Source organism: Pteropus vampyrus, unplaced genomic scaffold (assembly GCF_000151845.1).
Source record: "Pteropus vampyrus isolate Shadow unplaced genomic scaffold, Pvam_2.0 Scaffold706, whole genome shotgun sequence".
In the NCBI taxonomy this organism is placed as follows: Eukaryota; Metazoa; Chordata; class Mammalia; order Chiroptera; family Pteropodidae; genus Pteropus; species Pteropus vampyrus.
The window spans coordinates 93,076-111,437 of NW_011889487.1; the positions used below are offsets into that span (position 1 = coordinate 93,076).

Here is an 18,362-nt window from a genome sequence, read left to right on the forward strand (position 1 = left end):
AGGTGAGTTTCAGGAAAGTGAAATAGTTTCCTACTATGGATCAAGAGAACTGCTCACCTTCTCTACACTTGCCAAAGTTGTTTAAGCACTCTTTACCCACTGCAAAATTAAACTTTACTTTCTGACACAGTTACACATACCCCTGCGCAGATCAGCGCCTTCAGAAGATCACGGTATCTGACTAAAACCAGAAGCTCAATGAAACCTGGCTGTCCTGCTCCTTATCCCACTGTACGCACAACCCTCATTAAATGATATGAGATTTCAGCCCAAAGAAATGATTTCACATGTGTAAGTCAAGGCTGACTAAAATTCAGAATAAAGTCTCCCCAGGATAATGTTCTTCCCACAACAGTAGCTCCCCGCTACTTACAGGGCATTCCTTCCATGACCCCACTGGATTCTTGGAAACTACAATACAATTTAACTTACAAATTAGGCACACTAAGAGATTAACAAAGTAGCTAACGATAAATAAAATGATTATGACAATATCCTATAATAAAAGTTAAATGAATGTGGTCTCTCGTTGTCAAAATATCTTAATGTACTGTACTCTCCTCTTTTCTTGTGATGATGTGAGATGGTACAATGCCTATGTGATGAGATGAAGTTAGGCGAACATACTGGACAAATAAATTATTCATTTTCCGGGTGGGATGAGATAGACAGTGTGAGATTTCATCATGATGCTCAGAAAGGTGTGCGATATAAATCTTATGAATTGTTTATTGCTGGAATTTTCCATTTAATATTTTTGGACCATGGTTGTGGGTAACTTAAACCATAGAAGGGGAAATTGTGGATAAGGGGGGATCTTGTCCCTTGCTTCTGCTGCTACCAAGGGGCAACCCGAGGTAGCAGCACTGAAGTCAGGAAGACAATTCCTTCCTCTATACCAAAATAATCTCTCAAGTCTTAGGCAGAGCAGTTGATCAGTAGTCCGTACAATTATTTCATTTCAATAAACAAGGACTTTTCTTTCCTTTTAGTTACTATAAAATTTATTTTCTGTTGAAAATAAAATTTATTTTCTTTCTCCGTAAGGAGAAAGAAAAATTGTATGAGGAGGGAGAAGCTGGATGGTAGAAATATGAGTCTTGTTCTAGATACAGCAGAAATTTCCCAGTTTGAATGGTACTATATAAAAAGAACTAAAATCGTCACAGGAAGATACCTGTGTCAGCACATCACTTTACAAATGAATAAGGAGCATAGTCAGTAACACAGAAAACATACATATTAAAAAACAGGAGCATGGACCTTCTTCTTCAGTAATATTAATTGGAGAGATGCTGTCAATCATGTGAACTTCCTATATGCCAGGCACTGTGGTGCATCTCATTTTAACTTACCTATCACCCAGTGAAAAAGGCATTAAATCATTTTACATAAAGTAAACACATGCAAGGTTTACATATCCTGCCAAATTTACATACCTCTTTCTATCTGCAGACTATGGCAAATCATTTTAGAATCACTAGTATAACAACTAGAATGATTGTAAATATGTACTTTTTACTTTTATTACTAAATATGATGAATGAGTATAAATCACCAGGCATTCAATGAATTTTTTAAAAAATAATGCCCTGTTATTTAAACACCTTTGAAAAGTAAAGCAGGAAGTTAGTAAACCTGACAGGTGGGATATTATAGGTTTTGTCCTGGGGAGAATCAAAAATACAAAACAAAATATTGTAGACTGACTTACCATTTGGTTATTATTTTCACTTATATGAAATTATGCCTTTCATTCTTCACTTATTTAGGTAAAATATCCCATGCCTCAATTTATTGAAAAATGGCTACTCTACATTTTTAAACATAAAAATGCCAACCGGAAATTTATATACCTGTGTGAAGGACCCTATGAAAACATACAAAATAACAGCAGCAGAGTTGTTTGTAAATTGTATGTTATACATTTTTTTCATGGAAATAATACAAGACAGAGTTATTTACTAAAACTACTGGTTTTCAATTATTCTATATCATTGACATTTGATGTCAAAAAAAATCTAAAAAAGAAAGAAGGAAAGGGACACCTTTTGTACCTTTAATACATTCTGGCATCTCCGGCTCCCATACATTGTTAGCACCACAGAAAATTGTGCTGTTGCCTTTAAGTTTAAAACCCTCCAGGCATTCAAATACAACCTTTGCTTTGTAGTCATATTCTTTTTTAAATCCTGCCACCAGTCTTCCATTTTCGACTACTGGATCTTGACATTTGACCACTGAAAGGAGAAATTCCAGAATTAATAAAAAGCTGCTTTGACATAGCACAGAAAAACTAGTGTAAAGTAGCTATTTTCAGTGTGAACAAAGAGACAAGAAATAGAAGGCAGGATATTACTTTCTGAAAAAAAGTGTTGAATTATGTATTTTAATTCCAGGTAAACAGATGTAGAGAAATCTAGTAATCTTTTTCTACATAGAACAGACTGTCATTACGGTTTATTGGTTTATTACATTTTTTCTTCATTCCTGAGAAGTTTTAAGAAGGTTTGATTAACAGATACAAATTATGGGAAATGATCAAGTCACCTTTTGATACTCTTTAGCTCTAGAGATTTAAAAAAAAATTTATGCTGACACTGATGACAATGTCCTGCTTTTTAGAAAGACAGGAAAGACTCTTGTGAGGAGGTAATACTTGAACTCAAATGTAAAATCTGAAAAGAAGCTAGCCACGCAAAGATTGGGGAAAAGCAAGTCCTCAAGTAGCGACAACATTCATGAACTGGGCTGTTCAAGGAATAGAAATGCCAGTGCAGTTTTGGACTATAACCCAGAGATGAAACACCACATTTATTTGTTTGTTTGTTTGTTTGTTTGTTTATAAGCCAAAATTACATTTTTCCTTTAAAAAAAACATTTATTAATCTTAATTAGTTTCAAGCATACAGTACATTTGTTAGACATCTATATATTTCATAAAATGATCCCCCTAATTGCTCCTTCTCTCCCCTGAACCTCCACCTAGCCAACATATTATCACTAACTGTATTCCCTATGCTGTGCTTGCCATTTCCGTGACCATCTATTAACTACTAATTTGTACTTCTTTAGACCGTCACCCCATTCTCCCAAACCCCCAATCTCCCTCCTCTCTGTCCATCACCAAATTGTCCACTATATTTGTGAGTCTGTTTTTGATTCGTTTGTTTTTTTGTTCCTTAGATTCCACATGTAAGTGAAATCACATGGTATTTATCTTTCTCTGCCTGACTTATTTCACTCAGCATAATAACCTGTAGATCCATCTATGTTGTTGCAAATTGTATGATTTCATTTTTTTAATGGCTGAGTAATATTCCTTGCATATATGAACCATAATTTCTTTGTCCAATTGTCTGTTGATGGGCATTTTGGTTGCTCCCATATCTTGGCTATTGTAAATTGTGCTGCTATGGACTTTGGGGTGCATAGATCTTTATAAATTATTGTTTTGATGTTCTTTGGATAAATACCCAAAAGTGCAATTGTTGGGTCAAAAGATATATCCATTTTTAATTATTTGAGAAGCCTCCATACTGTTTTCCATAGCAGCTGTACCAATTTGCAATCCTACGAACAATGTATGAAGGTTCCGTTTTCTCCCCACTTATTGTTTTTTGATTTATTGATGATAGCCATTCTGACAAGTGTGAGGTAATATCTCATTGTGGTTTTAATTTGCATTTCTCTGATGATCAGCAACCGTGAGCATCTTTTCATATGTCTATTAGCCAGCTGTATTTCCTCTTTGGAGAAGTATCTGTTCAGGTCTTCTGCCCATTTTTTAATTGGATTGTTTATTTTTTTGTTGTTGAGTTGCATGAGTTCTTTATATATTTTGGATATTAACCCCTTATCAGATGTATCATTAGCAAATATCTTCTCCCAATCATTTGGTTGTCTTTTTGTTTGGTTGATGGTTTCCTTTGCTGTACAAAAACTTTTTAGCTTGATGTAGTCCCATTTGTTTATTTTTTCTTTTGTTTCCCTCGCCCGGGGTGATATATCCGAAAAGAAATTACTGTTAGTAATATCAGAGAGTTTACTGCCTAAGTTTTCTTCTAGAAGTTTTATGGTTTTGGGTCTTACATTTAAGTATTTAATCCATTTTGAATCTATTCTTGTATACGGTGTAAGAAGGTGATCCAGATTCTTTATTTTTTTTTTTTTGCATGTATCTGTCCACTTAAGAGACTGTCTTTGCCCCTTTGCATATTTTTACCTCCTTTGTCATATATTAAATGAGCAAACAGGTATGGATTTATTTCTAGGCTCTCTATTCTGTTCCATTGATCAATGGATCTGTTTTTATGCCAGTATCATGCTGTTTTGATTACTGTAGACTAGTAGTATAGTTTGATATCAGGTAGTGTGAAACCTTCAACTTTGTTCTTCTTTCTCAAGATTGCTGTGGCTATTCGGGGTCTTTTATGGTTCCATATCAATTTTAGGATTATTTGTTCTTGCTCTCTGAAAAATGCCATTAGTACTTTGATAGGGAATGCATTGAATCTATAGATTGTTTTGGGTATGGCCATTTTGAATGATGTTGATTCTTCCTACCCATGAGCATGATATACGCTTCCATTTATTTGTATCTTCTTCAATTTCTTTTTTTAATGACTTATGATTTTCTGAAAACAGGTCTTTTACCTTCTTGGTTAATTTGATTCCCAGGTATTTTATAGTTTTCAGTGCAATTATAAATGGGATTATTTTCTTAATTTCTCTTTCTGAAAGTTCATCATTGGTGTATAAAAATGCCACTGACTTCTGAATATTTATTTTGTAACCTGCTACATTACTGAATTCATTGATCAGTTCTAACAGTTTTCGGTGGAATCTTTAGTGTTCTCTGTATATAGTATCATGTCATAGGCAAATAACTAGAGTTTCACTTCTTCCTTTCCAGTTCGGATACCTTTTATTTCTCTTTCTTGTCTTATTTCTGTGGCCAAGACTTCAACAAAATGTTGAAGAGGAGTGGTGAAAGTAGGCATTCTTGTCTTGTTCCTGATCTTGAGGAAAATGCTTTTAGCTTTTCACTGCTGAATATGTTAGCCGTGGGTTTGTCATATATGGCCTTTTTTATATTGAAGTATGTTCCTTCTATTAAACTTAGCTGAGAGTTTTTTTTTTTATCATAAATAGATGCTGAATTTTGTCAAATGGTTTTTTTTTGCATCTATTGATATGATCATATGATTTTTATTCCACATGGGTTTATTGGGTCACACACCACATTTTACATCGTAAACCAGTATATAATCTCATAGGCTTGAGATAAAGCTAAAAGTTAATACATAGACTTCATACCAGTGTATGCTGGTATTTTCCATTAGACTCTACTAATTAGCAAGTAAAATGCTGGTCATGGTCCTCTTGATTAATTTCAGGATCCATTAATGTGTGTGGCAGGATTTGGAAAAAAATTTAAAAACAGACTGGGTAGTGAGTGCAAGAGAACATTTTATAAGATTAAATCCAAACAATAGATAAGGGCCCATGATGTAGAGCCTTTTAAGCCAGAGCAGAGCTCTTCCTCCTTGTCTGTGATCTGAATTTCCATCAGATATCTTTTCCCTTTAGCCTGAAAAAGTTCCGTTAGCAACTCTTGTAGTGCTGGTTGGATGTGACAAATTCTCTCACCTTTACCTCAAAATATTTTTATTTATTTCACCTTCAGTTCTGAAAGATTTCTCCTTAACAGAGATTTCAAGGTTACATGTTTTATTTTATTTTATTTTTCAGCACTTTAGCAGATAATATTGTCTTCTAGTCTCCACAGTTCTTTCACAGTTCCTTAAGAAAAGTCATTCCACTTGGCGGGTGGCGGGGCAGCATGGGGGAAACGCAATGTAATATTTTTTTCTCCCTCCTTCACTGGCTTCTTTTATTTAAACTTTTGATATCAGTAATTTTACTATGATACATTTAGTTTATTGGGGATTTCTTGGTAAATTTTAAAAATTTATTTATCCTGTTATCACTGAATTTCCTGGACTTGCGGGGTTATTTTGTTTCATGTGGTAAATTTTTGGCCAATTTTTATTCAAATAATTATCTATACTGTTGTTTCTTCTCTCTTTTTGTAATTCCAATAATATATATGTTTGACTGCTTGCTACTCTTCCCTAGGTCTGTAACTCTCTCCCTCTTATTTTAATATTCTTTTCAAATCATGTTGGATTCTATTGTTCAGAAGTTAGGTTTGCTGATTTTTTTCATGTTGTGGTAAATGCTGGTAGCCACATTAATGATTCTCAGTTAGTTTTACCAGATGTAAGTTACATACAGTAATATTCATCCTTTTACGTGTACAGCTGTATGAGGTTTCATAAATGCAAATGCTAACCATAGAATTACAACAGAATAGACATAGAAAAGTTCCATTACCTATAACATTTCTTCATGCCACTCATAATCAACTTTCTCCACTGCCCCCAACCACCTTTCCCAACTATCCAAGCATTGATCCATTTTCATCCCTATCATGTTGCTTTTCCAGAATGTCATAATGGGATCACAGCCTTTGAGTATTGCTTATTTCACTTATCACAATGCATTTGAGGTTTGCTCCTGTTGTGTGGATCAGAAGCTCATTCCTTTTTATTGCGGACTATTATTCTGTTGTATAAATGTACCATGGTTGTTTAGCCATTCACCAACTGAAGGATATGTGGATATTTCCAATGTAGGGTGATTATGCTTAAGGCTGCTATGAATATTCTCATACTGGTTTCTATGTGAACATTTTTTAACTTACTTGGATTGCTGAGTTGCTTGGTAAATATATATTTAACACTATAAAAAAATGCCAAACCGTGTTCCCTAATGGACATACCACTTTGCAATCTTAACAGCAATGTATGAGAGTTGCAATTGCTCCATATCTTTGCAAGTACATGGTACCGTTAGGTATTTTTTTGTTGTTTGTTTTAATTTCAGCCATTCTAGTACGTGTTTAGTGATATCTCATTGCAGTTTTAAATCGCATTTGTCTGTTTACTAACATATTGAACAACTATTCATGTACTTTTTCATCATCCTTATATCTACTTTGGTGAAATAGGTCTATTCAGATCTTTTGCCCATTTAAAGAGTTGGGATGTTTTCTCATTATTGTCTTTCTTTATATAATCATAAATAAAAGTCCATTATCAGGTATATGCTTGCCAATATTTTATCCCAGTGTTTGACTCATTTTATTTTCATTCTTATAACAATGTCTTTTGAGAACAGAAATTCTGAGTTTTTAAGAAGTCCAATTTATTAATTTTTTTCATTAAAGCACCATGCTTTTAGAATTGTATCTAACATTCTTTGGCCAAGTCACAAATATTTTCTGTTTTTCAGTAAAAAGTGTTGTAATTGTAGGTTTAAATTTAAGTCTAAGATCTATTTTGAGTAAATGGTTGGATACGGGGTTAACATGAGTTGAAGTCTTTCTTAAATAATTTTTTAATTTTTCAGTTACAGTTAGCATACCAAATTATATCAGTTTCTGGTGTACAACAAAGTGATTAGACATTTAACTAACTTACAAAGTGATTACTCAAATAAATCTAGTACCCATATGACACTGCACATAGTTATTATAATATTGACTATATTCCTTATACTTTACATATCCATAACTATTTTATAACTACAAATTTTTACTTTTTAATTCCTTCCCTTTTTTTCCTGTGCCCTAAGTCCCTTCTATCTGGCAACCATCGAAATGTTATCTGCATTATGAGTTTGTTTCTGTTTTATTTATTTTGTTCTTTAGATTCACATATAAGTGAAATCATGTGGCATTTGTCTTTCCGTCTGACTTGCTCCACTCCGCATAGTACCCTGTATGTCCACCCACATTGTTGCAGATTGCAAGATGTCATTCTTTTTTAAGGTTGAGTAATATTCCATTGTGTATATGTGCCACTTCTTCTTTATCTATTCATCAATTGATGGGCAACCAGGTTGTCTCCATATCATGACTACTGAAAATAATGATGTAATAAACATATGGATACACATGTCCGTTCGCAGTAGTTTTGTTTCGTTTTTTTTCAGATAAATACCCAGAATTGGGATTACTGGATTCTTCTTTGTTTCTTGTTATAGTCTTGGTTTTAAAGTCCATTTTGTCTGGTATAAGTATTGCTATCCCAGCCTTTTTGTTTGTTTTCATTTTCATGAAAGATCTCTTTCCATCCCATTACTTTCAGTCTGTGTGTGAGCTTCAATCCCAAGTCAGTCTCTTGGAGGCAGCATATGCAAGGGTCTTGTTATCTTATCCATTTGACCACCCTATCTTTTGATTGAAACATGTAAGCCATATTTATTTATTTGTTTGTTTGTTTGTTTGTTTATTATTTATTATTATTTATGCCTACAGCACCTGGTCTTCCTGGGTGGTCTCCCATCCAAGTACTAACTAGGCCTGACCCTGCTTAGGTTCTGAGATGAGACATCGGGCTTGTTCAGGGTGGTGTGGCCGTAGACCATGGACTGGGGCTCCACTGAGGCGTGAACCCAGGACCTTCTGCATGTAAAGCAGACATGCTAACCGCTACACTATGGAACCATGTCCAAAGCCATTTATATTTAAAGTTAATGTTGATAGATATGTGGTTATTGCTATATTATTCATATTTTCGATCTCTTTTTCCCTCTCTTTCTTAAAAAAAGCCCCTTCAACAATTCCTCTATAACTGGTTTGGTGGTGATGAACTTCTTTAGCTTTTTCTTGTCTGGGAAGTTCTTTATTTGTACTTCAATTCTAAGTGATAACTTTGCTGGGTAGAATAATCTTGCATTGTAGTTTCTTGCTTTTCATTGCTCTGAATATTTTGGGCCAAGCTCTTCTGGCCTGCAAAGTTTCTGTTGAGAAATCAGTTGACAGTCTTATAGGCGCTCCTCTGTAGGTAACTGACTATTTTTCTCTTGCTGTTCTTTGTCTTTAACTTTTGGCATTTTAATTATGACGTATCTTTGAGTGGACCTTTTGGGTTCATCTTGTTTGGGACTCTCTCTTCTTCTTGGCCTTGTATTTCTATTTCCTTTGCACATCAGAAGGGGAGAAAGATCCACAAAGGAACAGTGGCCTCCGTCAGCACTTCTGTCTGGAAGAAAGCTGCCTCTCCAGCTCTCACCCTAAAGCCAGACAATTCAGTTCCTCCCAGTATATCCCTGGCATCTTTTGTGCTGCTGCCTCAGCCCTGGAGCTCAGAGTGAGTTTGTCAGCAGATAACTCCCTGTCTCAGCCCTAGAAGAGGAATGCTTGGGATTCCTGGAGGACTGTGTCTCTGCTTATTTTCACATACAGATTTGGTGGGTTCATCTCTTCCCATCACTAGAACCCTAGGCTGAAGCACCTGGTGTGGGGCCTGGATCCTTCAGTCCTCTGAGGGGAACCTCAGCAGCCAAGATATCTCTCCTGATTTTTAGCTGCCACATGCAGGTGTGGGACTAGCCCATTTAGCATCTCTGCCCTTGCTACCAATCTCATGGTTGCTGCTTCTCTGTCTTTAGTTGTAGGACTTCTGTTCAGCTAAATATCAGGTGATTTTCCATAACAGTTGTTCTATAGTTTAGTTGTAATTTTGATTTGGTTATGAGAGGAGGCAAACACAACATCTACCTATTCTGCAATATTGACCAGAATACAGTTGAGGTTTTTTAAAAAAATATTTTTGCATCTGGGCATCCAATTGTGCTTATATTTTTATCTTATTTTTATTGAATTCTTTGTACACCTGTGCCCTGTAATCTGGCTAAAACTTTAGTCTTTCATAAATTCCACACAGACAATCATGTAATAAGTGAATTAAGTCTACTTTATTTCCTTCATTCCAATATGTATGCCTATTTCTGTATTTTGCCTTATTGTACTGGCTAGAATTTTCAATATAATGCTGAATAGAGTGGTAAGAGTAGATATTTTTGTTTTGTTACAACTTTAGGGGAAAATAAATTCTATTATCTTTAAGTATAATGTTAACTCTGAGATTCTTGTATGTAATTTTTATCAGGTTCAGATACTTAGTTCCCTTCTATTTCGAGTTTGCTGAGAAGTGTTACCATGGAAAGATGATGAATTCTGTCAAATGCTTTTCTTTTTACATCTATTAAAATGATCATGTGTTTTTTCTTCTTTATACTCACTTTATATGATAGATGGTACTGATGAATTATTGTTTTTGTTTTTTAATTAATTAATCAATTAATTAATTATTTTAAATGAAGTTTATTTGGGTAACATTGGTCAATACAATTAAATAATTTTCAGGTGTACATTATCATTTGACATGTATATATTCTATTGTGTGTTTACCACCCAAAGTCCAGTTTCCTTCAGCTACCATATATTGGATCACCTTTACCCACTTCACTCTACCTCTACCCACCTATATTTGACCCCCATTTCCCCATCAACTTCTTCCCACCTCCCCCCCTCTCTGGTAACCACTAGTCCATTGTCCATGTCCCTGAGTCTCTGTTTGTCCTGTTCATTTGTTGCTTTTAGGTTTATATACCACATATAAGTGATATCATGTGACTTTCTACTTTTTCAGTCTGGCTTATTTCACTTAGCATGATTATCTCGAGGTCCATCTATGCTGTCACAAATGACAGTATTTCATCTCTTCTTATGGCTGAGTAATATTCCATTGTATATATCTACCACAGCTTCTTTAGTCAACAATCTAAGAGACTTTGGTTGCTTCCATGTCCTGGCCACTGTGAATAATGCTGCTATGAACATCGGTGTGCAAATATCTTTTTGGATATCGGTTTTCAAGTCTTTGGGTAAATACTCAGTAGTGGGATTGCTGGATCATATGGTAGATCAATTCTTAGTTTTTTGAGGAACCTCCATACTGTTTTCCTGTTTTCCATAGTGGCTATACCAATTCGCAGTCCCACCAGCAGTATATGAGGGTTCCTTTTTCTCTGCATCCTCTCCAACATTTGTTATTACTTGTCCTGTTTCTTATAGCTATTCTAACAAGTGCGAGATGGTATTACATTGTGGTTTTGATTTGCATTTCTCTAATAGCTAGTGATGTTGAACATTTTTTCATATATTTGTAGGCCATTTGTATATCCTCTAGGGAGAAGTGTCTGTTCAGGTCTTCTCCCCATTTATTGATTGGATCGTTTGTTTTTTTGTTGTTATTGAGTCGTATGAGTTCTATATATATTTTGAATATTAGGCCCTCATCGAAAGCATTGCTTACAAATATATTTCCCCACTCGGATGGTTCTCTCTTTACCTTGTTGACGATTTTTCTTTTTTTTTTTTTGCTGAGCAGAAGCTTTTTAAGTTGATGTAGTCCCATTCATTTATTTTAGCTTTTACTTCTCTTGCCTTTGAGGTCAAATTCATAAAATCCTCTTTAAGTCTAAGGTCTTCGAGTTTAGTTCCTATGTTTTCTTCTATGTATTTTATTGTTTCAGGTCTTATTTTCAGGTCCTTAATCCATTTTGAGTTAATTTTGCTGTGTGATGATAGACAACAGTCTAGTTTCATTCTTTTGCAGATGGCCTTCCAATTGTCCCAGCACCATTTATTGAAGAGGCTTTCCTTTCTCCACTGTATGTTTTTGGCTTTTTGTCAAAATTATTGGCCCATATAAAAAATGGGTTTACTTCTGGCCTCTCAATTCTGTTCCCCTGGTCCGTGTGTCTGTTTTTCTGCCAATACCATGCCATTTTGATTACTGTCGCTTTGTAGTATAATTTTAATACCTCCAGCCTCATTCTTTTTTCTCAGGTTGGATTTGGCAATTTGGGGTCTTTTGTGCTTCCATTCACATCTGATGATTTTTGTTCCATTTCTTTAAAAAATGCTGATGAGATTTTGATAGGGATTGCATTAAATCTGTATAATGCTTTAGGTAATAAGGTCATTTTACTATGTTGATTCTTCCAATTCAAGAACATGGAATATCTTTCCATTTCTTTGTATTTTCTTTGATTTCTTTTAATAGGGTCTTGTAGTTTTCATTATATAGGTCCTTCACATGTTTTGTTAAATTTATTTCTAGGTATTTTATTCTTTTTGTTGCAAATGCAAAAGGAATTATTTTTTCCACTTCTTTTTCTGACGCTTCATTATTAGAATATAGGAATGCTATGGATTTTTGAACGTTGATTTTGTATCCAGAAACTTTACTGTATTTGCTTATAGTTTCTAGTAGTGTTCTTGTGGAGTCTTTAGGGTTTTATATAGAGAGAATCGTGTCATCCGCAAATAGTGATAGTTTGACTTCTTCATTTCCTCTTTGGATGCCTTTTTTATCTTTCTCTTGCCTGATTGCACTCGCTAGGACATCCAATGTTATACTGAATAACAGTGGCGATAGTGGACAGCCTTGCCTTGTTCCTGATCTTAGAGGGAAGGTTTTTAGTTTTTCACCATTAAGTATAATGTTAGCTGAGGGTTTGTCATATATGGCTTTTATTGTGTTAAGGTACTTTCCTTCTATACCGATTTTGTTAAGTGTTTTGATCATAAATGGATGTTATATCTTGTCAAAGCTTTTTCTGCATCTATTGATATAATCATATGATTCTTATTTTTTAATTTGCTTATGTGGTGTATAAACATAATCACGTTAATTGGTTTGTGTATGTTGAACCATCCCTGTACCTCTGGGATGAAGCCCACTTGATTTTGGTGTGTAATCTTTTTAATATGTCGCTGTATTCGGTTCGCTAGTATCTCATTTAGGATTTTTGCAACTGTGTTCATGAGAGATATTTGTCTGTAGTTTTCTTTATTTGTGTTATCTTTACCAGATTTTGGTCTCAGGGTGATATTGGCCTCATAAAATGAGTTGGCAAGTATCACCTCCTCTTCGATTTTTTGGAACAGTTTGAGGAGTATAGGTATTAAATCTTCTTTGAATGTTTGCTAGAATTCACTGGTGAAGCCATCTGATCTTGGACTTTTACTTTTTGGTAGGTTTTTGATGATTGTTTCAATTTCCATACTGCTGATTGGTCTATTTAGATTCCCCAGATCTTGATTCAGTCTAGGAAGGTTTTATCTTTCTAAGTACTGGTCCATTTCTTCTAGGTTATTAAATTTGGTGTGATATACTTTTTCATAGTATTCTTGCATGATAATTGGTATTTCTGCGATATCAGTCGTAATTTCCCCTCTTTCATCCCTGATTATGTTTATTTGTGTCCTTTCTCTTTATTCTTTAGTGAGTCTAGCCAGGGGTTTGTCAATTTTACAAACCTTCTCAAGAACCAGCTCTTTGTTGTATTTATTTTTTCTATTTTTTTTCAATTTCATTTATTTATGCTTGAATTTTGACGATTTCTTTCTTTCTGCTGACTTTAGGCTTCATTTATTCTTCCTTTTCTACTTTTTTAAGATGAAGCATTATTTGGGCTCATTCTTGTTCTTGGAAATAGGCCTGTAATGATATGAACTTTCCTCTCATGACCACTTTTGCCGTGTCCCAAAAGTTTTGATATGTTGTACTATTATTATCACTCATTTCTATGTATCTTTTGATCTCTCTTTTTATTTCTTCCCTGACCTAGTTATTCTTCAATAACATTTTGTTTAATCTCCATATATTTGTGGTTCTTCCTGATTTCTTTCTGCAGTTGATCTCTAGTTTCAAAGCATTATGGTCAGAGAATATGGTTAGTATGATTTCAACCCTCTGATACTTGTTGAGGCTATCTCTGTGTCCCAGTATGTGTTCGATTCTTGAGAATGTTCCATGTGCACTAGAGAAGAATGTATAAACAGCTGTTTTGGGATGGAAGGTTCTGTATATATCAATTATGCTCAGCTGGTCTAATGTGTCATTTAAGGATGCTATTTCCTTATTGATTTTTTTGTTTGGATGATCTGTCCATATCTGACAGTGGGGTATGTAAGTCACCTACTGTCATAGTGTTTTGGTCTGTTTCTCCCTTTAATTCTGTTAGTAATTGCTTTATATATTTTAGGGCTCCCTGATTGGTAACAAAGATATTAGTAAGTGTTATGTCTTCTTGGGGCATGATTCTCTTTATCATTATAAAGTGTCCCTTGGTATCTTTCTTTACCTTTTTTATTTTGAAATCTATTTCATCTGATATTAGCACTGCTACTCCCATTTTTCTCTGAATGCCATTTGCTTGAAAGATCATTTTCCACCCTTTCACTTAGAGTCTATATTTGTTTTTAGAGCTGAGATATGTCTCTTGGAGGCAGCATATGGTTGGGTTTTGTTTTTTTGATCCAATCTGCAAGTCTGTGCCTTTTTATTGGTGATTTAAGTCCATTTACATTTAGGGTGTTTATTGAAATATGAGGTTTTCCTAAAGCCATTTTACCTTTTGCTTTCTGGGAGATCAGTGTTCCCATTGCTTCCTTGTCCTTGTGTTTCTGTTTTTTTTAATTTTTAATTTTATTTTTATTTTGTTTGGCTTTTGTGGGTTTTGCCTCTGATTCTTCTTGTTTTATGTTATATACTTCAGTTCTGATTCTATGGTGTGTGGTTATGATTACAAATGTGAAAAAGTTAGTTATAGATATACAGTTGTCCATTTTCTTCTGTGTGTGCCTTATCTCCTTTCCCCTTTGAGAATGTGGATCTTTGAATCCTCCTCTTTCTCTCATTGTTATCTCAGTTTGTTCCTATGTCTGCTGAACATTCATTACTATCTTGCCACAGCAATTCTCTTATGATGCCCTGTTCTTAGTATGGGTTGTACTCCTCTGCTTCTATTTGCCTGATAGTCACTTTACTCCTAATTTTTTTTTTTTTGTTATTTTGTTTCAAGTGAGCTGACCCCTTTCAGAATTTCCTATAGTGCAGGCCTCATTGTGGAGAATTCCCTCAATTTTTATATGTCTGAAAAGTTCTTAATTTCTCCTTTGTATCTAAGGAGAGCTTAGCTGGATACATTATTCTAGGCTGGTCGTTCCTTTCACTTAATAGTTTAAATATTTGATTCCACTACTTTCTGCCTTGTAAGGTCTGTGCTGAGAAGTCCAATGATAATCTAATGGGTTTTCCTTTATACATTACCATTTTCTTCTCCCTGGCTCCTTGAGAATTCTATCTTTGTCACCGATTTTTGATAATTTTAATACAGTGTCTTGGTGAAGGCCATTTTGGCTGAGATAATTGGGTGTTCTGTTGACTTCTTGAATTCCAAACTCCTGCTCATTCCTTACATTTGGGAAATTCTCTTCCACTATTTGTCTGTAAATGCTTTCTAATCCCTGCTCCTTTTCCTTGCCTTCAAGAATGCCCATTATTCTTATGTTTCCTCTCCTGATGGTATCAATAGTTCTTGTATTTCTCTTTCATTATTTTTCATTCTTTGGTTTCTCTTTTCTTCCTTCTGATTTATTTCTAGATTTCTGTGTTCGATATCACTGATCTTTCCTTCATTTGGTTGACTCTATTTCCCAAGCTTGTTATTTCATTTTTCAACTCTTGCAGTTTGTTCTTCATCTCCAGAAGTTTTATTTGGTTCTTTTTGAGGGTTTCAATCTCCTTGCTCTGCTCATCTAGCTGTTTTTGCAATTTCTGAAATTGTTGATATGACTCAGTTCGGAATTCACTGAGTACCATCCTGAATTCTCTGTCACTTAAGTCTCATATTACTATGTAAGTAAGCTTATTTTCTGGAGGTTTTTCTCTTTATTTCTTAGGTGCCTTGTCACTTTGGTTTTTCATGGTGTTTAATGGACTATTTCTCCGCCTTGTCATTAATTAATAGAAGTGTATTCTGTTGTTTTTCCAGAAAGAAGATTTATTATATAAAGGTCTCTCTTTAGCTTGCTGTAAAGAAGGCGCTTTTCTTTTGGTTTCTAGTAGGTGGCGTCTAAGCCTCTTGGATCTCTGCTTTATATAAAGCCTAATGTATTTTATTTTCTTGTAGATATTTACTCACACTTGCTGCTCTCAGTTTCAGTCCCTGTCAGTGATAGCAACAGTTTTGGTAGCATTTGCTCAGATTCCCCTGGGGTTCTGCGGTGCTCCGATTCGGAGGGTATGGGGGGAGGGGACCTCTAGATTGGGGGTCGCGGGCTACAACTCATCCTTGTTTTTGCAACTGGGGCTGGTAAAAATCAACTGTTGTTTCTCTGATGTCCAGTCCCACTTCTCTGCTTTCTGCACTGATCTCTGAGCCCTGCTGTCACTTTCGGGTAGAAAAGTCCCAGCATTTTCAGGGCTGATCAGAGAACTTGCCACACCTTCACCTCTCCCCCTCCTTATTCAAGAAGTTCTGGCAGCTGCGAGAGGCAGCGTCTTTATTTGTTCCAGTCCACCGCTGGACACCCAGGGTTCTGACTTGTGGTAGCTCTTATGCGCAGATCCTATGCTCAGATGCGCTGGTGTGCAGTTTGGGTGTTTTTTGTTCAGTTTTAGATATTCAGCTTGTTGTTTCAAGGGGAGAGATCTGATGATGTCTCTCACTCCGCCATGTTTTCTAATTTTTGAATTTGAATCAATATTGTATTCATGGAAGCCTACTTGATTATGATGTAGTCTTAATTTTATATATGACAGGATTTGATTTGTTAATATTTTGTTAATAAGTTTTGATTCTATGTTCGCAATGGATATTGTTTTTAAATTTCCTGCAATGTTTTTGTCTGGTTTTGATATCAAGGGCAATGTTTTCTTTTGTATTTTCTTGAAGAGCTTGTGTAGGATTGCTATTATTTACTCCTTAAATGTTTGGTACAATTAACAGTGACAACATGGGGCTTATAGTTCTCTTTGTGAGAAGATTTAAGTTGTCGAATTTATAGGCATAAAATTTTTTGTGTCACTACCTTATTATTCTTTAAATATCTTTAGGATATATAGGTAAGACCCCTTTTTCATTCTAGATACTGGAAATTTCTATCTTCTTTTTTTGAAAGACTGGCTATAGTTTTCTCAATTTTATTGCTCTCCAAGAACCATGTATTAGTTTTATTGATTCTATTTGTTTTCTCTTTTCAATTTCATTGATTTCTAATTTTATTATTTCCATCAGGTTCCTTGTTCTCAACTTAAATAACTCTTCCTTTTTACGTTCTTAAGGTGGAAGCTATTGAAAAATCTTTCTAAGCAATGCTTTTGCTGTATTCCAGAAATTTTGATATGTTGATATGCTGTGTTTTAACTTTTATTGAGTTTACAACACTTTCTAATTTTTATTGTGACTTTTTCTTTGATTCGTAGGTGAGTTAGAAGTATCTTTCACAATTTTCAAATATTGGGGCTTTTGCATATACTTTTGTTTTAATTTCTACATTCATTCACTTATTCATTCACTTGTGATCAGATAATGTACAGGAAATAATTTCAATTTTTGGATTTAAAAAAATTATCTTATTGTCTAGGAAATGTCATCAAAGATTGTTTCATATGCACCCGAAAAGAGGATATATTTTTCTGTTCTTCAGTGGTTCCTTTCTTTTAAGAGTCAAATACCCTACAGTGTTTCCCTACTTTGGTCGTGCTCTAATGCCTTAAACATTGTTTTTTAAGTACAAGCATGCTTTGGAGATGCTGTGGATTCGTTCCAGATCACAGTACTAAAGTGAGTATCAAAATAAAGTGAGTTGTAATGGTTTTGATGGTGAGGGTCTTGCTTTCAATTCATAAAAAAACACAACATCTGTGAAGTGCAATAGAGCAACGTGCAATTAAACAAGGTATGCCTGTATGTTTTGTCTAGAGTTTATCAATATTATCAGTGAGACAAGGATGTCTACTCATTACAATGCATTTCACTCGTTACAATGCATTTCATTCCTATTGTTGCATGGATTAGAAGCTCATTTCTTTTTATTGCAGAGTATTCTTCCATTGTATGGTTGTACCATGATTGTTCAGCCACTCACCGCTGAAGGACATGTGGTTTCCAATGTGGGGTGATTATGACTAAGGCTGCTATGAATATTCTCATACTGGTTTCTATTTGGACATATTCTAATTTACTTGATTTGCTGAGCTGTATGGTAAGTATAGTTTAACTTTATAAGAAATAGCTAAATTGTGTTCCAAAATGGTCACAGCAAGTTATAATCTTAGCAGCACTGTATGGGAGTTCTAATTGCTCTATATTCTTCCCAGTACATGGTCTAGTAAGGTTTTCATTTTGTTTTTAAGTTCTAGTAGGTGTTTAGTGGTATCTCATTGCAATTTTAAATTACATTTCTATATTTATTAATCACACTGAGCAACTTTTCATGTACTGTTTTTGCCAACCATATATTCACTTTGGTGAAATAAGTCTATTCAGATCTTTTGTCAATTTTTAACAATTGATTTGTTTTTTATATTATTGTGTTTTGAGAGTTCTTTCTATATTGTAAATACAAGTCCATTAATAAATATGAATTT

General features: G+C 34.7%; 1 protein-coding gene and 1 pseudogene across 1 annotated transcript in view; both read right to left on the minus strand.

Moving 5' to 3' along the window:
* Positions 1 to 2,010: 2,010 nt before the first annotated feature.
* The window catches only part of LOC111733966 (membrane cofactor protein-like), a 24,717-nt gene continuing 8,365 nt past the window's right edge, over positions 2,011 to 18,362 (minus strand). The window contains exon 5 of the mRNA XM_023526107.1: positions 2,011 to 2,240. Within this exon, the coding sequence (XP_023381875.1) occupies positions 2,011 to 2,240 (230 nt within the window). The remainder of the gene's footprint in view (positions 2,241 to 18,362) is intronic.
* Positions 8,378 to 8,493, minus strand: LOC111733967 (annotated as a pseudogene).